This window comes from Erpetoichthys calabaricus, chromosome 3 (assembly GCF_900747795.2).
Source record: "Erpetoichthys calabaricus chromosome 3, fErpCal1.3, whole genome shotgun sequence".
NCBI classification, from domain to species: domain Eukaryota; kingdom Metazoa; phylum Chordata; class Cladistia; order Polypteriformes; family Polypteridae; genus Erpetoichthys; species Erpetoichthys calabaricus.
Window position 1 is genome coordinate 104,392,815 of NC_041396.2, and position 24,979 is coordinate 104,417,793.

A 24,979-nucleotide genomic window follows, 5' to 3' on the forward strand; every position below is an offset into this window, starting at 1 on the left:
CTTCTCCACTTTAAGCCCATCTGGGAGTGCACCAAACACAGCTGTTAACGGATTAGGAGGATTGTGACACCAAGGCTGTCTGATAGGCATTCAAAGATTTTTGCCCAGAATGAGGTTAATTTGGTGCAGGCCCAAAACATGTGGCCCAGTGAGGCTGGAGCTAAATTTCAACATTCCCATGTTGAATCTTGCCCTGTATACATTTTGGACAATTTTAAATGAGATAGATGTGCTTGATAAAAGATTTTAAGTGGAATAATTGTATGATATCTTAACATTTTTACTTCCTACATGTAATACTTTACATTTACTGAAATTGAATTTCATTTGCCACAAATCTGCTCAAGCCTGTATGCTGTCCAAGTCCATCTGTAATTATTCAATGGATTCTAGATTATCTGCCAATCCACCTAACTTGCTATCTATCTGCAAACTTAACCAGCTTGTTATTTACAGTGGTGTGAAAAACTATTTGCCCCCTTCCTGATTTCTTATTCTTTTGCATGTTTGTCACACAAAATGTTTCTGATCATCAAACACATTTAACCATTAGTCAAATATAACACAAGTAAACACAAAATGCAGTTTGTAAATGGTGGTTTTTATTATTTAGAGAGAAAAAAAAATCCAAACCTACATGGCCCTGTGTGAAAAAGTAATTGCCCCCTGAACCTAATAACTGGTTGGGCCACCCTTAGCAGCAATAACTGCAATCAAGCGTTTGCGATAACTTGCAATGAGTCTATTACAGCGCTCTGGAGGAATTTTGGCCCACTCATCTTTGCAAAATTGTTGTAATTCAGCTTTATTTGAGGGTTTTCTAGCATGAACCGCCTTTTTAAGGTCATGCCATAGCATCTCAATTGGATTCAGGTCAGGACTTTGACTAGGCCACTCCAAAGTCTTCATTTTGTTTTTCTTCAGCCATTCAGAGGTGGATTTGCTGGTGTGTTTTGGGTCATTGTCCTGTTGCAGCACCCAAGATTGCTTCAGCTTGAGTTGACGAACAGATGGCCGGACATTCTCCTTCAGGATTTTTTGGTAGACAGTAGAATTCATGGTTCCATCTATCACAGCAAGCCTTCCAGGTCCTGAAGCAGCAAAACAACCCCAGACCATCACACTACCACCACCATATTTTACTGTTGGTATGATGTTCTTTTTCTGAAATGCTGTGTTCCTTTTACGCCAGATGTTACGGGACATTTGCCTTCCAAAAAGTTCAACTTTTGTCTCATCAGTCCACAAGGTATTTTCCCAAAAGTCTTGGCAATCATTGAGATGTTTCTTAGCAAAATTGAGACGAGCCCTAATGTTCTTTTTGCTTAACAGTGGTTTGCGTCTTGGAAATCTGCCATGCAGGCCGTGTTTGCCCAGTCTCTTTCTTATGGTGGAGTCGTGAACACTGACCTTAATTGAGGCAAGTGAGGCCTGCAGTTCTTTAGACGTTGTCCTGGGGTCTTTTGTGACCTCTCGGATGAGTCGTCTTTGCGCTCTTGGGGTAATTTTGGTCGGCCGGCCACTCCTGGGAAGGTTCACCACTGTTCCATGTTTTTGCCATTTGTGGATAATGGCTCTCACTGTGGTTCGCTGGAGTCCCAAAGCTTTAGAAATGGCTTTATAACCTTTACCAAACTGATAGATCTCAATTACTTCTGTTCTCATTTGTTCCTGAATTTCTTTGGATCTTGGCATGATGTCTAGCTTTTGAGGTGCTTTTGGTCTACTTCTCTGTGTCAGGCAGCTCCTATTTAAGTGATTTCTTGATTGAAACAGGTGTGGCAGTAATCAGGCCTGGGGGTGGCTACGGAAATTGAACTCAGGTGTGATACACCACAGTTAGGTTATTTTTTAACAAGGGGGCAATTACTTTTTCACACAGGGCCATGTAGGTTTGGATTTTTTTTCTCCCTAAATAATAAAAACCACCATTTACAAACTGCATTTTGTGTTTACTTGTGTTATATTTGACTAATGGTTAAATGTGTTTGATGATCAGAAACATTTTGTGTGACAAACATGCAAAAGAATAAGAAATCAGGAAGGGGGCAAATAGTTTTTCACACCACTGTATATTCCTGTCCAAGTCATTTATATATTCCAAAATGTTTGGGACAAACACACATTATTTTTCATTTACTCCTCTACTCCACAGTTTAAAATTACAAATCAAATAGTTCAGATGTGATTAAAAGTGCACATTAACCTGTGTTGTAATTCCTACATTGTATGACCAAAATGTATGTAGATACCCTTCAAGTCTGGAATCTGCAAAAATTTTTATGGTATAAAAGCAGAGGGTAAATCAAGGAAAAATGTGTATTTGTCCCAAACATTATGGAAAGCTCTTTATATCTACTCACTACACCCTGAACTCCCACTTCTTTTAGTTGGATGCCCAGCCTCTCATATGTGGTACCTTATCAAATACACCACTCTGATCATATCCTTTTATGGCTTCATCATAGAATTGCAGCATGTTTGTAAAACACAACCTCCCTTGTCTGAACTCATACTGACTGCCAAGTAAAACTCCTGGTCTTGCCATGTGTTGCTCAATATGTTCCTTGATAATTCTTTCCATTAATTTACCTGTGATGTACGTTAAGCTTACTGGCCTATAGTTGATTGGATCTGCCTGATTACACTTTTTATGTAACAGGGTAATAGTTGCCATTTTCTAGTTCTTCAGAATTTCCCCAGTACTCAGTGACTTCCTAAAAATATGTGTCATGGGATTATATTTGAACTCGCTTAAGGCCTCGAGGATAAAAATTATCTGGTCCTGTTGATTTGTTTCATTTCAGCCTATTTAATGTATTCGGTCACCTCTACACCCTGAATTCTACCGTGGTGGTTATAAAATACTAAATCTAGACAGGCTTCTCCCCGTGTTGGTTCTTTAACATAGTGTACATTGAATGCAGGGCCGGTCTTAGGCCACTGCAACCTATGCGGCCGCAGTGGGCCCCGCACTTTCATAGGCCCCGCGCTAATTCTAGGTGTAAATTATTTAATTAAACCATTATAACTTATAATCATGTATAGGTCAGCGTGTTTATTCTGTTTTTATGTTTTTACAGTGTTTTTTATCTATTACGTCGTTGTTTCAAGTGATTACGACAAGTAAATAAAATTGAAAAAAAATTGTAGCTGCTTGGGTGCTTTATCTCTAAACTCGTCATTTAGGGGAACTTGGGGTAAGATGAAACAGACACCGTTCTTAACCTTATGATGGCTCAGCTCAGTGAAACCAATCAAATAGGAGGAGCTATTTATGGAGATGATGTTATCGATTTTTTGGATGAATAGTTTGAAATTTACCGACAGTGGTTTAAATTTTCTCTTTTCTGCCAGACGAAGATTTTTGGCAATCCTCCGAATACCGGTCCCAAATTATTTAACAACTCTTTTCCTATCGAGTGGACAATACTACACTGAAAGCCGCGAAAAAACATTTATTGCAAGACAATAAGATGTATTTCCAATATTTTGTATTAATTCCAGCACAACAGCTGCAACGTCTCTTAGTGGTAACGGTTCAACACGGAGCAACTAAATGTTGTAGTTATCGCTGAGCAAATGCATATAATTGCCGAAAAGATTGCGTTTGTGGCAGTTGCGCCACTGAAAGGTCAATGTCATGATGCAACCTATATTTTTAAATAAGTAAGCTAATTATAACTAACCTTATTGCTCCCGCTCCGAAATATTGTCCACTCGATAGGAAAAGAGTTGTTAAATAATTTGGGACCGGTATTCGGAGGATTGCCAGATTTTTTCACCGGTGAGTAAAGCTTGTTCCTCAGAAACAAGCGTTGTATAAAATTCGAAGATCCTGTACATTGATAACCCACCCTATGTTAACAGTCAGCCATAGAATCATCGGCACGTCAACTTGTATCTTTATACAATTTGTTTTATGAATAGTCTCTCATTTCAAATGTTTAAGATAGTTTTACAAAATAAAATAATGTGATTCGTCTACCCAAACGATTGTTTCATCTTACCCGTAGTAGGGGTAAGATAAAAAAAAATTTTTTTTCACAAACACTTTCTCAAAACGTACCGATTCATCCCTAAGCGACAAGCGCATGCATATGCAGATCATTAACAATAATTTGACTGAAAATTACTGGTAAAAAGCAAAAAATGTGGATTTGACAAGGAATTTTAAAAAGTGGTTAATCTTACCTCAAGTTCCCCTAAATTGGTAGACTTAAGGTATTTTTTAAAATTTTATTTACTCGTAATCAAATGCAAACGTGACATAATCAAATGCAAATTGTCGTTCAAACGTTAAATCACGTAATCAAATGCAATAACGACGTAATAAATCAGTAAATACTTTATTTTGTTCATTTTTCATTTTTTTAACTGTGGCATCTGGTGAAAGAAGCTTCTCACGCCTCAAACTAATCAAGAATTACTTGAGGTCAACAATTCACGAAGATAGATTGAACAATTTGGCAATTCTTGCTATTGAGCGTGATCTATGTAGGAAACAAAATTTTGATGATATACTGTATGACTTCGCTACACGCAAGGCTCGTAAAGTAAAGTTAATTTGATCGTGATTTTGTACTTAGTAAAGAATGAATAAAATGCAAAGACGAATTTATTTTCTAATACAAAATCTTAATTTTCACTTATTATCCTTATCCCTACCCCGACTGGGCCCCGCGCAATCCGTTTCGCATAGGGCCCCGCAATTGTTAGGGCCGGCCCTGATTGAATGCATCTAAAAGTCCTGCTCTTGTACACTGCTTTTTGCAAGGTTAATATTTGGGTAGTTAATGTCCCCCATGGCTATAATATCCCACTGTAAAGTTGCCTTTTTAGTATTATTAAAAAGATGTGTATTGAAACTACTACTGTCTGCATTGGGGATCTAAAGTACATTTCTAAAATAAGGAATCTTTCCCTAATACTTTTCAGACATTCTCACAAAGATGTGATTCATCATTCAACTGAAGTAGACTTGCATTTAAATTCTATTTTACATAAGTGACAATACCCCCACTTCACACCCCCCTTTCTGTCCTGTCTGTCCATCCATCTGCCCTTAATAAAACTTTCATAACCATCTATGTCATGCTCATCCACATCTTTACTATTTAACTAGGTTTAAGTTATTGCTATAATATCATAAATATGCTCAGCTACATACAACTCCAACTCACTTGTTTTATTTCTTATACTTATAGCTTTAAGGCTAGTAATGTGTTACTTATTTTACTTTTGCACTTAAACATTGGGTTAAAATGTATTTTACTATGCATATTTGTTTTTTACACTTTTTTCATCCCTTCATGTATCATTATAATACTGGCCTGTGCTAAACTCCCATTACCCATATTCCCAAATTTAAATCATCCTCAACTTACCTACTCATATGCCTTCCCAACACATTGGTGTCACTCTAGTTCAAATGTAACTAGTCACAGCAGAACAGGTTTCATTTGTTCCAAAAGGAGTCCCAATGCCCCATAATCCTATACTTTTTTTTTTCCTATACCAGGAGTTGAGCTACGCGTTAAGCCCTCTGATCTCCTCAATAATGCATGTTTTAACAAAGCTACCCATCTACTCTGCAGTTTATATTGTAGTCCCAGTGAAGATTATACAGTATTTACAGTAAAAAGGGGAAGTATTAGCTGTAAGATTTCCAATGAATTCATCATTCAATCTGCTTTATCCTGTTCATTGGTAATGAAGAAATCACTCTTATATAGTAGGTATAGAAAAGAATCACCCTCTTTGAAAATATTCACATTTTGTTACTTTACAGCCTAAAATGAAAACACACTTAAAAATATTTTTTCAGCTTTACTTATTCAATGCAACCAATAACATCCAAGTCAAAGATATATAAGCAACAGTTCGGGAAAATAATAATAAATAAAAACCTGCTAAAATTTGAAATGATAAAAGATCAGCCTCCCATGTCAGTACTTTGTGGAACCACTTTTTGCTTTAATTACAGTCTTGAGTCAAAGATACTGTATAATAGCAACAGTTTGAAAAAATAATAATAATAAAATAAGAATAACAGACTGATAAAGGATCAACCCCTCCTCCCAAACAATACTAGTAAACTCAAGGTAATTGGCTTCTGCCTGTGATCAGCTGTAATCGATGTGATTAATTTAGTATAAAAACAGCTATTTGTGGAGCATGTCAGTGCTTTATAGTGCAACTGAAAGAAAACAATTGACTGGGTGGCAAAGCACTTTCAAAAGATCTCGGAAATAAATATTGTAGATAGGTACAAGTCAGGAGATGAATACAGAAAATTTCAAAATCTTTATCAATACCTAGAAGCACAGTAAAGTTATAATTAAGAAGTGTAAAATGTTTGGTACTACTAGGACTCTCCCTGGATCAGGCGATCCCACCAAACTGGATGGAAGAGAGATGTGGAAACTGGTCAAAGAGGCTACCAAGAGGCCAATGGCAACTTTGAAACAGTTACAGGACTTTATGGCAAAGAGTGACCATTGTGTGCATGTGACAACAATATCACAAGTGCTCCACAAATGTGGGTTGTATGGGAAGTTTGCAAGAAAAAACCCACTCCTCAAGAAAGACCACATTAAGTCTTGTTTAAGCTTTGCCAAAACACATACTGTACTTGAAGATTCTGAGGCCAAGTGCAAACATGTGTTAGGGTCAGAAGAAACCAGAATCAACCATTTTGGCCTCCACACCAAACGGTACACCTGGAGGAAAGCCAATATAGCTCACCATTCACACCATACCTACAGTAAAGCATGGAGGTGTTTCTCTGCAGCAGGTATTGGGACACTTGTCAGGGAGCATGCGCTGATAGTGCGTTGCCACACCCACCATACACCAAACCTATCTTGATTGGGACCCGAGTGTAGTGGGTGACACCTCAGCTCCACATTGGTACAGTGTGAGGTTTTTTACAGTGGCTGGACTGCCAATCCTGCCACCGACCCCCAAGTTTTCCTTGTAAGTTGGAGGACCTGCTTACAGGGCTAGATGCAGATTAATGTCATACTCAGGGTAGAAGGAAAAATAGATGGGATAAAATTCTTCTTAAAGAATTTGGCAGTAAGTTCACCTTTCAACAACAACCCAGCAAAATTGACCACACGGTGGCTGAAGGAGAAAAAGTGGAATGTCTTTGCGTGGCTTAGTCAGAGCCCAGACTTAAACCCTATTGAATATCTGATCTGAAGTTTGCAGTACACCAACAGTCACCATTCAGTTTCTGTAAAGACAAGTGGGCAAATATTACTCAGTCTAAATGTGCAAATTTGGTATCGAAGTATCCCAACAGATTCAAGGCTGTAATTAAAGCAAAAAGTGGTTCCACAAAGTACTGCCATAGGGGGCTGATCCTTTACAATTTTTTATCATATCTTTATCATATCAATTGTATCAGTTTTTTATTTATTATTATATTCCTGACTGTTGCTTTTATATCTTAGACTTGGATGTTATAGGTTGCATTGAGTAATTGAAGCTGAAAAAAAAATATTGTGTGTGTTTTCATTTTAGGCTGTAAAGCAACAAAATGTGAATGTTTTCAAGTGGGGGTGATTCTTTTTTTACACCCACTGCATGTATGTGAGCACCATGATATTAGCACAGTGTCAAAATACTTCAATCTCTATCTTTGAGGAGCACATATTTGCCAAATTCTCTGTACAGTCAGTATATCAATCACAGGGTAATGTCTGCTGTGAAATTAACAGTTTAGTTAACTAGATTGTTTGTTTACCTTTAATTATACTGAAAACACTTTAAGTGTTAAATTAATCTAGCATAAAAAGTATAATTTTCATTTGTCTTGCTTTATAATATACAAATATTGCTTTAAAAAAGTTAGCATCTTTCAGTTCATAAGCACATGAGTGTCTTCTGAATTAAATGATATCTTCTCTATGTATGAGGATGAAATGAAGACAGCCTAAAGCTGGTTCAGTTTCTGTTCAGCACAACAGAGCAATACCTACACACCTGTTTTTCTAACTGCATTTCTTAATTTGAACTTGGAAGCCAAAGACTCACACTGTCACAAACTGTTTCAACAGAGGAAAAATCCAAGGCTGAGAGGCCAGTCCGTTTTAGTAGCAGCATAAACACATCATGCAGTACATTTTAACAAGTTCCTAGACAAAATCCATACAAATGAGATGGAAACATTGAATCTACCTTTTTTAAGTGCCTCAATTTTGTCCATCCTGCATGTTGTTTGTGTGTAAAGTTAAATATTGCATTTCTATTTTTCAATTTTTCATGTAAAGAAATCTTAACCAATACTGCATTCTTAATTTTTCCAAGTTCTTACATATCCACAAGATTGTTCATTACTGGAATATGCTCTTTCAAGTCCAATCTTAAAACCTATCTATACACCCAGTATTACCATTCCTTTATTAAGACTTAATGAGAAGTCAAGCAAAATTACACCTTTTATTGGCTAATTTGAGTTAAAAGGTCTTATTTTACTTCTCATTACAGTGATAATGGCTAACACAGTACAACACCCAGGTACTATTTATTAAGACTTGATAGTTTTTATTCTTTTTTTGTTTTTAAATTTATGGTGTTATTTTAAAGTTATTTGTACTCTTATTTTTTATTTATTTTTGTAAAGTGACCTTAGATTTGAGTAAAGCACTAAATAAATAAAATATTATTATTATTATTATTATAAGAAGAAACCTGTAATTCATTTAGTCCTGAGCCAGCATTATTAAAAAAGAGGCTGTTTTTACATGGCTTTTTTTGGATGACTAAAAATATTTTTGAAAGTATATTTTAAAAACTATATTTAATGTAAGACTCTTTTCACACTCCCACTGCATATTGAAATCCTTTTTTCCATATTTGAAACAGATAAATGTGAAAGGGTATGTTAGTAGGGGGAAGAATTGTGCATTAAGCCATCTTCATTTTACATGTACAGTATATTGTAGACAACTGCAATATTTTTCATTTAGCCTTTAAGAAATATAACTATCACTATGTATTTTTTTCATTTTTGTCGTCTTAGATATTCATATACAAGGTGGGTTTCTTTGAAGTGTTTCAAAAAGGATGCTGTGAAAGAACTGTCAATCACTCCCAAGTGGATATTTGCTAATATAGTGGAGTGTAAAACCTGGAAAGCTCTGTTGAGCTCTTTTATTTTAAGTGCATGAAAATACATTTTAATATATGTTTTATGCTAAACTACATTGTGCTATTTCTGTAGCAAAATGAGAATCATAATGCAATATGTGGCTTTTTTAATAAATTGTTTTTGACTTTTATTACAGCACACTGTCTACATTAAGCAGTATTGTCACTTCCAGATTTGGCTTCTTTTCCATTGTTGTCACTGTAGTTGAAAGAAAACAGAATCCTTGAAAAATAAGAGTACATTGTGTGCATAGCTTTGGGACAGGCTGTGGCTCCTTGTGGTCATGTATATTAAAACTATTCCAACTCTGTCCAATAATAATCAAGATAAATTTCCTTTAAGAAGGACATGCGTATTTGTATCCTATTGTCTGTTGTCTGAGCGATGAGAGGAGACAAAGCAGAAACCAACTCTGGACAGAATACCATTAGATAAAACTATGCTCGCATATACAGGTCAAAGTAGAGCAACTAAACATCAGGGGTACCAGAGTCCCGTAAGTAAACTTACACATATAACTAATCTCCTGTCCTCCATACAAGAATGAACAACCACCATCTTAGAAAGCCAAACCACAGAGACGTTCATCCAGTTCCTGTAACTGTTTAAAGTTTTTACAACATGTGCTTATTTTGCAGGCTTACTTCACTTGAGCACACGTGTAATGCAACTCCAGTTTAAAATCTGCATTTTGTGCAACACCTAATAAACTCAAAAGTGATTTGAGTTATTTAGTTCAGTAGTTTACCTTGGTTTTCTGTCTGCTGATATTTTCGGGCCACAGCAGAATATGCGTTTTTAAGCATTTTTAAAGCAAAAGGGATTGGTGTACCACATCCCAGTCTAATAAATAATTAGACACTATCTGTAATAACCTGATTAATTATCATTCTGGATGTTAACTTTTATATACCATTAAACCCCAATGATATATATTCAGTTGAAGGGGTGTATTATGTTGAAGACCCCTACTACTACACAAATACATAAAATTGTGTCCGTGCACCCATACTTTTAACTGGTGATGCTAAATTTCTGATTTTCTGTATATACAGGTTTATCATGCGAAATACCTTGGACCAGGAGTATTTTGGATTTCAAATATTTTCAGATTTTAGAATATTAGCATCTTCTTGAAAGAGCTGCCCTGAACTTGACGCTGTGAGAAAATAAAAAGCTAAAAAAACTGTTATCCATACAGGATCTCAGTAGGAAGGTAACTGAAGCTTGATGATGATGAGATGTCAGAATAGACAGAAACACACATAGACCACTGCAGCTACGTGTTTGAGAAGTGCTTCTATTTGCTAAGATATCTTTTTGTCATTTTGACTACCGCATCACTATTTGGTATAACAACAGCGATAGATTTGAAATAGAGCACAATACTTATGTATATACAGTACTATGTGTTAAATTGCTGTATCTATATTCTGTCATGTTGTGGTTGCATTTCCAATTAAATAGCAATGTTAGTTTCCTTTAGTGATTAGGCATGCAGTTAGAAGGTGGATGCTGCTTATGCTGGTGGTGTTAGGCACATTTATTGATTTGGGTATTTTGAGTAGGCCTACTGAAATCTGCATCTCCTGTGGCTTTTTGATAACCACTGTCTTAACGGAAGTCTTTCTCACCTCCTTTTAATAGGGTGTGACACATTGTTTACTTTGAATGAATATTTTATAATTCATATTTTCACAAACATAGCAGCCAGTTCTTTCTACCTTACATTGATTCCTACACTAGCATTGTAACTGAACAATAGTGGTTTCAGTTTCAGATTTTGGAGCATTTCGGATTAGGAATCCCAGTTCTTTAATCATTCTAAATTTTAAAAGCTTAAAGCTTCTGACAATAGAAAGGCAAAAACAAATCTGATCTCTCAAGTGAGTGTGTGTGGTTGTATTAGTGTGTCCTGAGACAGACTGGTATCTGTGTGCAATACTTCCAAGACAGGCTTGGCACTCCTTAGTACTAAAATATAGGCAGAAAAAGTTGGTTCAGAAACAGATCGATTGAAAGAATAGAAAATGAAAATATTAATTTGAACATGTTTCTTATCTACTTCTGTTAGTGTCACCAATGCATCTGTTCAGTTGCATGCTGTAAATACATTTGGCTTTTTTTTTTTTTGCTTTCTCTAAGTGTTTGTGACCATCTGTCTGTTCTGTCATTTATATTGTACTTGGGCTATTAACATTTTCCTCCATACAAGTAATACCAGGTACATTTCATGATATTTACTGAGGTAAATCTTGTATTAATTATTTTTAACTGTTCCTTCTATCCTATTCTTACAAACTTCCTATTTCATTGGTCTTGTACCTGATCAACCCTCAAGCTCCTATAGCCTTTACTGTTCTGACAGCCTTTTTCAGAAGCGGTTTTCCCACACTGGTATGAATTGTCCTGTGCTCATCTGGATTTTGGGAAAAGCTTAAAAACAAAAAGAAGAAAGTGAGAAACTTACCTAACTTAGCCAAGTTCACCTATGCTGTTGAATATCCTTCCATCCATCCATCCATTTTCCAACCCGCTGAATCCGAACACAGGGTCACGGGGGGTCTGCTGGAGCCAATCCCAGCCAACACAGGGCGCAAGGCAGGAATCAAACCCCCAGCCCACCGCAGGGCACACACACGCACACACTGAGAAGTGAACCCAGGTCTCTAACTGCGAGGCAGCAGCGCTACCCACTGTGCCGCTGTTGAATATATTGTTAAACATTTCTACAATAGTTTGGGTTTGGCCTTAAAATAACAGATGGTGTTGTTCATAATGTCTTTTTTATTATTTCTGCATAACACAGCAAAACTTAACTTATTGATAAAAAGAAAAAAAAAGATCTATTATCATCAATCCCTGAACAAATCCAGAAGAAGTTGCTATGCTTTACAGCCTTCATCTCTCTTATGTGTATACACAGCCATTTTAGTTTAACCTTTAAGCATTTTAAAATATTGTGAAAGTGAATGAAGTGATAGATTATGTGTTTATTGTGAATGTTTTTTTTAAATAGTTACTGATTACTTGACATTTTTCAACAGTTTTGTAAGAATCCAATTACAGTCTGTAACAATATTTTTTAAATCAGTTTAATTTGTATGGAAGATTGAAAATAAATAATAATGTTGTTTACTTGAAAAATTAAGACTATATTCTTAATGATGACCAGTGAAACTTTTGTTGATAATATTCAGCAAAGAGTGCTTTTCTTCTTTAAAATAAAGTTGAATGTTGTGGTTCATGCCTTAACAAGAACTTGTAGGAGGGATACACTGTAATCTTTTCTTTTTTTATTTTTGCAGTTCTTTGTCCAACATAATTGAAGAATATGGTGTTGAAGAAGAATAAGTCATTAGTCATCTGGATGGATTCAGTCAGTTCATATTATGACTAGCAGGACTCATTTTTGTGACTTTTAGTGAAAGACTTTATTTTCCCCTTTGGGTCTCATTTTGCCTGTGCATAGTTTCCATTTACAGTGATGTGTAGGTCTTATTTTAGCATGGCAAGAGAGACCAAGTATTTAGATCAGCTTTTTCTGGTTTGGTATTTCATGAACCTTCTTATCATGTCATACTTAATTTGTGCAGAAAAAGTAGAAACAAAGCTACATAAAAAGGGAAAATGAAACCATGATAACGAGCATAATGAACAATTGTATAGTTTTAAAAGTGCATATTGGTTTTAGATGTGTAATGACTATTTTTACAGTGAGTAGAAGATAGAAGGTTCTCCTTTTCCAGTAGCAAGGAGAGTTGTTAATTTATACATGTAAATTGTCTAACAAACCTATAATAAGTGACCTCCCAGTTTTAAAGGGAGATTATGTTTTGTTGGGGATTCTGAGGACACAAGTGAAGTTGTTTGCACTGAAATAGTGTAATGCATTGCCAAAAGTGTGCAATCTGACAGGTTTACCAACATACTGCTATAACATTTTTTGGAAACAGTGTTTGATGAATGTTTGTATATTGGCAGGATTTCTCAGAACTTTTGAGCAGTTGTCCTGTTTTTTTTTTTTTTTTTTTTTTTGTTTTTTCATGTGGTTGGGATTGGTGAAGTTTTGCTCCAAACCAATTTTCCTGCCCGAATACTTCTAAAATATATTGTGCCCCCTAGAGGTGTCTTGTGGCACAGCCTTAGATCTGTTGATTGTCACCATACATTTTTCCCTCCCATCTCATTCACATATCTTCTAAGTAATAAGCAAACTTTTGCATAATGTGCAAAAAAAGAAAAGTATAATTGCAAGTAAATGCAAATTTACATATATGCATGCAGTAGATCTTTTTAAAAAATGAAACTCAAGCTTTGAATTGATAAGAGTTACTTTGTAAACAAAGAAAATTATTGCACAGACCTGCCGTTTACTGTGTTGCATATGGGAAACTATCAATATAGCAACAAAATTGCTTGACTGCTATGTACAGCCGTCAATACATTTACAGTGCTTAAGAGTCATAGTCAGTTGTATGTCTTTCATGTGTATCATTTGTATTAAGCAAATTTGTTTTACTTTTGTTTTGATAGGTATGTTTTTAAAGTAATCAAGCAGTATCTAGCCCCTTTTTATTCTCGTGCTAGAATTAAGTTTGGACTAATAAGTAATGTTTTAAATTGACAAATAAATTGACTGACTTGGTAAGTATGCCAGGTTTGTAGCTTTGAAATGGCTTATTCAACTTAATTCTTTATTTTTTAGAGGGACAATTGCAGCCATTATGATATGTTAATGCCTACAACCCATTTTTCACCTAACACTAGTCTTCCCCTCATCAATAATCAAAAGATATTTTCAAACACTACAGTCCAATTTAGGTGTATGTGATCTTTGTACTGGCTGACTTTGTAGTGTTTGAGGGTTTCACAAACTGTTTGTCAAAAAGCCAGAGATTAGATCATTCAAACTCTTTTTTATGCAGCGTGTAATAAGTTTTTATTAAATGTATTAAACATAAGCATTTCACCTTTTTTCTATAGAATTATTCATTTATTTCCATGTTATAATGACTGCATTACAGTATTTATACAGCAGTATCTGTAGTTGCATGATTGATGTAGGGTTTGTGGTAGAGTCCCAGACATTGCAGACTGTGTCTGTATTTTCTATTTTGACATTATTTGTAATCACACAATTTCCTTATGCAATTTATAGTAGGTTGTTATGTTTGATTGTACATGTTTACTCCATTTGAACTGTAGGAAACAGTAGTACAATAATAAAAGTAATGATTAGCTGTGATAAACCGCCAATAACTGAGAACCACTAACAATATAAGTTCTACATTTTAGAAACTCATGCATTGGAAATATCTTAATGAATCATTCTTTGCTTTATATATCACGGTTAAACAGCATGTACCATCACACAGTACCTAATAGAAGAAAGAATCTAACAATACAGTATCAAAAAAAAACAACTGAGCACTGGCAGATAACATGAGAAGCTTGGAAGTATTAAAAGGGTAGTGGTGGGCAGAGTAACAGTACATGATATATTATGGGTCAGGATTTCAGAGTGGTTTTTCTGCCCTACTCCCAACAAAATTCCATCCTGTTTCCACCCACTCACTTTCCGTTTGTGCCTGCAAAACGTTCCCTTCTGCTCCTATTCAAATTCCAGCTTTCCCATTTATAAAGGCACTTGAACTGGGCACATAGCCAAAGTAGATTCTTAAAACAGCAGAACAGGAATAGGCAATATATTGGTACTGAAAAAGTTAAGGAAAATCCCGTCTTTAAAACTATAACAGCATTTTGTAAATTTTGGTATTGGAATAAATGGTAGTTCTTAAGCACCGTGCATTTAGACATTTATTAGTGCGACCGCAATTCCGAGGCGAACTACCAAATACTCCCACGTCTACAATTCATTTTATGTATTCCATCTAGGCTGAATCACCAAGGGGGAAACCCACCAATCTCGCATTCCCTCACACCCCAATTCCTACTCTTCAAAATTATATATTTGTAGAAATTTGCTCCCTCCAAGAGACCGAACTCCAGCAATCCTATGACTAAGTTGCATATAGCGGCAGAACAGGGACATGCACTGGGGGGAATAAAGCAGGTGTGAGGTAAGGATGAAGTTATCAATTATTTGCTTTGGTACCATCTTGGTGTAAGTATATCTGTTTTTCATAGTACAATCAGAGTTGATTAGTTGATATAATTTTCAAAAAATATTAATAGACAGATGAATAGATACAGGGTAATGAGACATCCTGGTTTTCCTGGCAATGTCCTCTTTTTGATAACTAAACTTGCGGTCTTGCTGGAATTTATAAAAACCCCAAGGTTGTTGGGGATTTTTGTCTTTTCATTACTTAGACTATGCAAACAAACAACAGGCCTGCATCTTTTGTCAAATCCATCACAGACATGCACACTGCTTTTTTGACTGCTTGTGCTTTTACAATAAGACAGTATTGATTAGATTATAAGTGATAAATTATAATAGCAAAATAACAAATATGTGAATTAATTTATTTTTCAAGACTTAATGGTTCATCAACGCACTGACCGCTTACTCCCCACCACATCTGCTCACTACTCTTAAATTTTAGTCCTGTACTGGTCCCTTGGAATTTTCACAGGAATTTCAGACTAGTTTGGTATGGCTTATAGTGCAATAGTGACAGTATTTTCACAGTGAATAACACTTGTACACAATTGGGCAGAAATTAAAGTACTTCAGAGGAAGGGTCTTTAGTTCTGGGTATTGCATGTCACAATAGACTGAGATTCATAATCAAACTGAAGAGCTTAAACTTAGAGCTTTATTTCTTTGATGTCCTGTTGCTCTACATTTTCAAGTATCCAAGTGCTTTGACATGTGTTTTCATTGTGGATGATATTTCACCTAAACCTGGGTGTTGTCGGTGCAGAGTAAAGTTGTGGTAATTCAAAGTGTTGATTGGTTTCTTTAATATTCAAGGAACAAAACTAATAACACAACTACACTGTTCTATAAGCAAAAGTAAACAGAACTTTGGAAAATGTGCAAGTGCATTGGAAGATATGTTTGTTACCTATCTTTTAAGTTAAAGAGATGTAAGGAAGCTAATAGTATACTATATAATAGTTATATAAATCAAATCAAAATGCTTCCTTTATATTAAAGGCCAAGATTTCTTACTAGCTTCCATTAGTTTTACCTGGTCAGCACCTCTAACCTAATACAATTCTAGTGAATTGAATTTCTGATAGTGGACGCTGAACTAGGGTTTGCAAAGGAGTGGACATCTTCAGAGAAAATGAGAAAAAGCCCCCAGCTTTAAAGAATTTACATACTTCAATTCTATTCAGAATTACAGAGTTTAAATCCTTAAAGATGTAGTTTAATTTACTTTTAATTTTATACATACATATATATGTGTGTGTGTGTGTTTTAGTGTAAAAGCATCATCTTCTAAATTTTGTTCCATATTTGTTTTAATCATTAATCGTAGTAGTAGTCCTGTCAACCATGCTTAAATTAGTGATGCAGTGGAATGGCTTCTGTGTTTCAAAGAATCCTCAGATCTAAGCTGACTGAAGCCTTGTACTCCTAGTATGGTTACCCTTGGCAAATTAGTCTAAGCATAGGAACAAGACAACTGAATAATGGACTTCACCCAGACAGGGAGACTGGTCTGTGGGTGGTATTTGCGGGGAAGCCTTTCATGGGCAGGTTACTTTCATGGTCCAGTTGTACTCAACCCCCAGAAGCTACATGCAGCTGTGGTGTGGGCTCACTACCCACAATGTAATGGTGTGATGATGATGACGATAATGACATCTCTTGCTATTCTCAGTTCAAAGAATATTATTTTCATCATTACAACTACTTACAAAGGTATATTTTGCTAACTTAATGCATAGTTCAGTGCATAAGTGTTACCTTACAATTTTAATTATGATTAAGAAAGCATCTGCATGTTTTTCCATTCTCTCAGTGCAGACCTTAAGTGTTTGAGCATTAATATGATGCCATGACATGTTTGTTTAAATGTGCTTCTTTTTGGTACTTTTAAATGTAAATGGTTAAAAAGCTAATTTTGTTGAAACTGTATATTGTCTGCAGCATATAACCCACATCCCATTTTTGGTCAGACAGGTATGCTATATTAAGACAAAAGGAAACAATGTTGAAGCTTGCTGTCAAGCACTGATTTCAACTTTATGATATTTTATCAGTGTTTATGCTTTTCACTTTCTTTTCATAATTCACTGGATTTTTTTTTTCTTTGCAATAATGAAATACAGAAAACTAGATCTGTTGCCTTAATATGTCTTATTTCCTTTTTATATCCCCTAATAACAGTATGTATTTCACAATGTTTGGTAATGTTGAACCATAACTAACTTGATAATTATGTGTTAACTGTTTATTCATCTTAGAATTGTAATTTAAATGCATTTCCCAGAATATAATTGTTACCGTTGTTATTGGCCCTTCATTTATCTTAAAAGTAGATGCATGCTAACAATGAGTTGCATGGTGTACTGTGCTCTTTACAAGCACTAAATAGCAGGATTTGGTCTAAGATTTGTGAAGTAAAAGACAGGGTAAAGTATTTCCTGTAAATGATCCAAGGGCAGCTACTTGATGATTTTATTAAAGACTAGTCAGAACTAACATTAAAAAGCATTCACTTCAGTCCTAGTAGTGCTACTGGAAATGGCAATATATACAGTAACTTGTATTAAAAACGATGTTCTTTATTAGAACAAAAAAAAGATGGTTTGTTTACTTGGAAGGAAGTTTAACTGCATTATGTTTGTATCATTAATCCAAAGCTTGACCTCTTAGAAAGGCACAGGACTTGCGATACATTTTTGATTTTGTTCAATTTGTTTAATGCAGTGCTTCTCAAAGACGGTCGTTCTCACTGCAGGTTTCAGATTTTAATTGGGCCCCTACTAGGGGTGTGCGATAGTGGCAAAAAATTATATCTCAATATTGGCAAAAAATTATATCTGTGTTTTCTGGGACTTCAATGATAACGATAATCAGACAATATTTTACATCTTTTAAAAACATTGTAAAAGTTTTATTGATCTAGCTTGATCTTGTTTAGGATATTAATTGTAGTTTACTAATGAGATTAATGGAAACAACAGTTAAGAAGAACTGGTCTTATTTATTTACTTAAAACCGAAGTAAATTAACACAAAAACATTAACATCACCAGTCAAAGTATTAATGAGATTAAACAGTATACATTTGAGTAAATCATTTCAGAGTGGCCTGCAGGATTTACACAAAAGACCAACAAAACTATTACAGTGAGAGCATTTTAAACAGACAGTTGCCCTTAATGTAAACAAGATGTGAATCCAAAGGAAATAAAATACCATTCATAATTGAACTACAAGGCATGAACGTTACAGTCTGGATAAACAAAAACTGCTGTGCTGTGAAGTGAATTGTGTAGCATACAAATAAAACAAAAATATAACATACTGTACTATTGTGTAAAAATCCAAAGTTCTGTCAAATACAGCACAGTGAAAAAAAACTATATAATATTTTTAAAGAAGTTCTGTCATATATTGCACAGAGATATAAAAAAAATTATTTTTTAATAATGAACAATAAAAAAAGTGCTTTGGAATTGAGGACCCCCAACCAAGAAGGCTTACGAAATAAAATGCACTCGATAGGCATATGCTTCTTGCAGAAATAAAAAATAATTTGTTAAAACAGATTTTTTTTTTTTTTTTTTTTTTGCCTAACGCCTATGGAGCTCAGTACTTCTGACGCACTGACCGTGCCCGCCTGTGTGCTCGCTTTGTGCATGCGCAGTATTAGGTTACATGAGACTTTGAATGCGTGGACTCTCAAGGGGTGTTTTTGATTGTTTTTTGTAAAGTGAGTGACATACTTGAAAATTTCAGCTCACACTTCATTGAAACAACAATTAAGATATTATCAGACGATATACATCACACACTTAATTAAGCATGTTTTCAGTTGTCCCCCATTTTGTGAGAAAGTAGCAAATTTTTGTGTGGTACATAAGGGTAAATTAGTTTGTGATACACAGATGAATGCAACACAGAAGTAGTAGTTTTCCTTCAGCAGTTATTGTGCACCTAAAGTACAGCTACGCAAGCTAAGACCACAGAAAAGAAAAGAGAGAATTTCAAATTTATACAAATACTAGCCATCCCCTGCGGCTTCGCCCGCATATTAGTGAAACAGGACAGTAAGGAGGGCCCCACCCAGCTCTCTACTCCTGACGTCACTCTTCCCCCTCCCCTCGGCCTACAGCCTCTGTCTCGGATTAGCGCGAATATATTGCTCCTGCAAGTGAACTATGATTCTTAGCGCAATGAGAAAAGTCGCAAAATCAACCGGAATGTTCAAGCAAATTATAGAAAAAAAAAGATCGTTAAGTAGTTCTCTTGTTCACTAACTAAGCGGAGTTCAGGTTACGCCCCAAGGCAGACCCGTGAGTGAGGAGGTCCCTGCCCCCCTCCCCGCAGGCCGATGAGTCTTTCTTGAATTCGCGCTAATAAATCAGCACTGCAAGCAAACTATGATACTTAGCACGATGAGAATGTCGCAGAATCAATGGAATGTTCAAGCAAATTATAGAAAAAAACCCATTCTAAATCCATTAACTTGTGAAAAGCGGACAGACATACATACGGGTCTCAAAAACTATAAAAAAAACTTTGCGCTTGGACTACAAAATTTTTAAAACCGTTTCTTAGCGAGCACCTATGGGCCAAGGGTAACCTACATTCCAAATTTCAAGTCCCAAGTCCTCATGGTTCGGGAGATTTCGTGATGAGTGAGTCAGTGATATTTGCCTTTTATATACAGATTCATGTGCTAGCCCCATCCTTCTAAATATAGAATGTGATTAGATAATTCCACAATAACATCAGTCCAAAATACCAACATTAGGACTAAACTTACAAAAAAAATTGTTTAAAAAATGAAGAGTCCCAAGGCACTTTTATTTCTTGCAGAGAGACAAGGATCATTTTTATGTAAGCTGTTGTTTCCAGCAATTTTTACAATATATACGTGGAAGTCAGTGGCACTGCACTACCTAAGTGTTATTTTAATGGAGTACCCTAATAATTTAGGGGCCTTTATCCATGATTCAAAATTTAAAATCAAAGAAAATGTGTGTTTAAATGATTGGTATTGGTTAAAGATTCTGCAAAGTAGAACAACTTCTATGTTCAACTGACGGGCTTACTTCCAAAATGTGCTATCTCCGGATTTTAGTAAAATGAGGCTTAATAACATAGTTATAGTTGTTTTTCTTGAATACAGGAACAAAATATGCCTTGTTTTACTGAATATCTGTTTCACTTAACCCTATCAGTTTTAAAACTAAGCCCTTAATGTATATTTACTGTTGGATTCTAATTTAATTTAACAAATTGTTTAGTGACAAGTTAACATTTTGAGATAATTTGTGCTTTTCACTGGTGCATTGGCCGTAACTTGGGGCATTAACAGCCGAAAAAAAAAAAAAAAAATTGGAGAATTTTGGATTATGATACACACGTACTGATAAATGTTTCATTTTTAGTAACTTCAGGAGTTGCTATACAGGGAACTGCTAGCCACATCAGTATTGCTTTCTTCTTACTAAAGCTGAAATATATTTGGCATATGTTATGCTTAGCAAACTTTTTATGCATATTATTCTCAAATTGTTAAATTAAAAAAATTAATATTTGCTCATAATTGAGCTGCTTGCGCTAACTGTATAGCAATTAATTGACACATATCTATGCCTCTAACATACCCTATCTGACAAAGTCACTAAAATACCTTTGGCAATATCTAAAGATATGTAAATATTAAAAAGGGATTTTTGTAATGCTGTTTAAATTTTTATTTGTAGCTGACTTAGTACTTTAATTTATTCTGTGTGTTTTGTTTGTTTTGTAACATGTACATCTGTAGAAGTAAGTTTTATTTCATACTGGAACCTATTGGAGGTCAAAAATAAAAAAATAATATTAACTGACATTTTGAGCATTTGTTGTTTGTTTTAATTTTTCCATTTCTGATACTAGTCTACTTGATCTGGTTGCACTAGATCAACAAAACGTCAAAGGTAGGTGTAAATACTAATCTTAATAGTTATTTGCTTTAACACAGTATGTCTTTATGAATTTCAGTTTTTTCGTTTTTTTTTCTCAGTAAATCGGACAAATGTGTCATACTCTTCTAAAACATACACTTCATAAAGGAAACACATGGCAGTAATGAATACATGTATGTTATTAAGCAGCAGCCGTACAGTACTGACTACAATGTTGCGGTCAGGCAAGGCCCAAAGCATAACTCGGGTTCAATGCTGTCAACAGAACTGATCTGCTTTGAGAGACCAAAGCGGCCAACTGTTTTTGGCACAGAGATTTGTCACATTGTTCAAGAAAATCCAGAGGAAAAGAAGCACAAGTTTATTACAGCAGCTGCACTCATGTCGAAAAGTGAGTACACCCCATGAAATGTTTTTTCTTTTTTAACATATAATCCCCTCTGAATGTATTGGAACAGTAAGACTAATTCATTTGTTTTAACAATACACTCAGGACAATTGAGTTTGTGATCAAGAATCACAATTTCAGGTTTTACTTCCTGGTATTGACATCTAGATGTGTTAAATAATATAGAAGATGACACTTTTTGTAGCAGACCACACAATTTTTATGTGGGAAAAAGTATAGAAATAGAGAGTCTCAAAGTAAATAACACTTAATATTTGGCTGCATATCCCTGGTGTCAATCCTGAGGCTCATTAACATCACTAAATGGCTGGTTTTCGTTATGATTGTACAGGCAGTTATTCTGACCTTCTTACAGTTGTTGTTGATTTTTTTTCCCTTCAGTCTTCTCTTTGGGTTAACATCTGATGATTGACTCGTCAAGCCTAAAACTTGTCACTTCTCTCCCCAGTGGAGTCTTTCGTTGAGCTGGGAGTGTGTTTGGGATCATTGTCTTGCTGCATGATTATATTTATCCTGAATAGTTGCATTTCTCTGTGCATTGGCAGACAAAATGTTTGTCTAGACTTCTGAACTCATTCTGCTGCTAAAATTATGAGTTACATCATCAATAAAGATTAGTGAGCCTGTTCCAGAAGCAGCCATGCAAGCCCAAGCCATGACACTACCTCCACTGTGTTTAAAGGTTGAGCACATATGTTTTGCATCATGAGTAGATCCTGTCTTCCTCTATACTTTGGCCTTTCCATCACTTTGGTAGAGATTAATCTTGATCTCATCAGTCCACAAAATGTTGTTCCAGAACATTTGTGGCTCATCTCTATATTTTTTTTGTAAATTCCAATCTGGGTTTCCAGTTCTTACTAGTAATGAGTTCTTGTGGTATGGCCTCTGCATTGCTCCTCTCAAACTGTTTTGTGAATGGTGGATTGTGATACCTTCACCAGAGCCCTGTGGAGGTTCTTTTTGGGTTTTTCTTCACACCTCTCACTATGTTTCCGTCACCAGCTGTTTTCCTTAACCACCCATTTGGCGTTTGTTGCTTCGTATACTAGTGGTTTCTTTATTTTTTCAGAACATTCCCAACTGTTGTTGTGGCTGTCCCCAAATGTTTGTGCAGTTCATCTGATTGATTTGTACTCTTTTCACAGCTTCAGAATAGTTTGGTTTTCTCCCATAGACAGCTCTCTGGTCTTCATGTTGGTTTATTCTGTTTAATAGCAAATGCAGTCTTCAAAGATGAAACCCAAGGCTCACATTCAGAGCTATTTATTGTTTGATCAACACCTAGGTCAGTCACATACTATACTTTATTAGTATACTAAAAATTGGGTGGTATGCTGCAAAAAGTGCCATTGTCTATATTATTTAACACATCTAGATGTCAATACCAGGACATAAAACCTGAATTTCTGATCTGCTCATTTCATGTTCATTTTTGAATCTCTATCCCATATGTCTTCAGTGTATAGCAAAAGAAAATGAATTGGCTTTGCTGTTCCAATACTTTGTGGACATATCAAAATGTAATCTTCATTTAAGCAATATTTATCAGGCAATGTACTTGGGGGTGGAGGTAATAAAGATATGAGTTTGCATAATTTACTCGGCAAAACACAAACATATTTAATTTCCTTGGCTGTAATAGTTGGTGTTGTCCCCTTTAGCAAAAAAAAAAAAACTCAAGTAGGTGTTCTCACTCCTCCATGCAGAATTCTTTCAGCTGTGTGTTGCTGAAGTGTACTGCTGTTTCAGATCCTCCCACAGCCTCTCAATGGGATTCAGTTTTGGGTGACCAATTTTAAACCAATGAAACTGTCCAGAATTATGGACAAATCCGATCATTTTTCATATGTTTTATAAATGCAGTAGTGGCCCTGGGACTGGACCTGAAAGGGACACACTCCCAAGGTCCCGAAGGCCTATCCAAGGGGCACAAATATCTAAAGAAGCCGGCTATAAAAAGCAGCCCTGTTGAGCCATGCTGGAGGGTGGGTGGTGATAGCAGACACGGCACATCCGCTTATTCTCTTATACCCGGTGGTGCTGCGATGATCACTGGCTTCTAAAGCCCTGTTTATACTCAGCATTGTCATTTATACTTGTGGCAGTCCATTCGATTGGTGCATTTATAATCTCTTAGTTATGCGTGAGAGAGTGTTTGGTCAGAGTCGCATACCTACCAATTTCACAGCAGAGGAAGGTAGACACTGCTTAGGGGAAAAAGGGTGAAGATTGAGTGTCAGGCTGACTAACTAAAAGCGGTGATGGGAGTGCAAGTATATTCTCATGAGTGGATGACTTGCTTGATGAAGAGGTGAATTTCAGATGTTTTTGTATATCTTCACTGTGTTTTGATGACTTTTTGTGTCATATTTAGCTCTTCGTTCAGCACTCTTGCACCCATATAACCAGCCTCTTCTTGAACTCCCATCATTTAGGATATACACAGTAGTACCCGCATTGTCACGTAGTTTTTTAAAAAAAAAAAAAAAAAAAAAAAATTTTGTGAGTAGCAGGCTGTGAAAATCCAGCACTCGCAAGTATATCTCTCTGCAGCCTGGATCCTCCACCTTGGAGCTCCAAGTAGATGGAGTTGACCCCATTTGGCGCCAATTAGTATAGTTTCTTACCTTAGAAAAATTGATAAAACACATAAAACTAGGACCAATTTGCGTCACTCTGAGATTCTTGGGACCATTTTCCTACTCTGAGATGCTTAATAGTTAGAAGCCCTGGCCTTCTGTTTGCTGGAGATAAATTTCGTAAAGACACCTTGAGGTGGGCTGCTGACAGCCCAAAGTTCTAGTGGGATAAAGATTATTTTTCTTATTGGGAAGTGACTTCTGTTCCATCGCCATCTATGTGAAGGTTGACTAGAAAGAGTCTTGCTGGTTCCAAACTTATTTGTATTTCTTTATTTCATTGAGTGTCCAGGAAAGGTACAATTAAATAAAATGTATTATTATCATTATAACAGTATCTTGAAGCATTGGATGAAGACTTAATAGTCTCTTAATTAAAGGAATGTTTTATTATATTATTTGAAAATGTACAGAAATAAATCATCGGATAAACAGTCCAGTTTGGAGCAGAAAGTCTTTTTTTCCTCATTCTCAGTGTCCAAGTGGGCTATCATATGCCTTTTACCCAAGAGGAGGAGCATCTGGAATTGTGGGGTAGAAGGGTCCTTTCATCATATTGGCTGGCCCACCACTGACTCTGTAGAATGGCCAGCAGGGAGAGGGAGCTTGATGGCTGAGGTCTCCAGGACTCTGAACAAATCTGAATTGTATTATGTGATATCATCTACTCTGCATTTTGCTCTGCACTCATGTCTACACA

At 35.8% G+C, this 24,979-nt stretch overlaps 2 protein-coding genes across 4 annotated transcripts in view; one reads left to right on the top strand and one right to left on the bottom strand.

The window, feature by feature from the left end:
* Nucleotides 1-15,225, top strand: part of fez2b (fasciculation and elongation protein zeta 2b) — a 125,769-nt gene extending 110,544 nt beyond the window's left edge. For both annotated transcript variants that reach the window (XM_051925589.1, XM_028797257.2), the window contains one exon: nucleotides 12,469-15,225. In XM_051925589.1, coding sequence (XP_051781549.1) covers nucleotides 12,469-12,485 — 17 coding nt within the window. In that variant the 3' untranslated portion in view covers nucleotides 12,486-15,225. The remainder of the gene's footprint in view (nucleotides 1-12,468) is intronic.
* Nucleotides 1-24,979, bottom strand: part of LOC127527298 (uncharacterized) — a 214,429-nt gene that overhangs the window by 4,716 nt on the left and 184,734 nt on the right. The gene's annotated exons all lie outside the window — the stretch shown is intronic.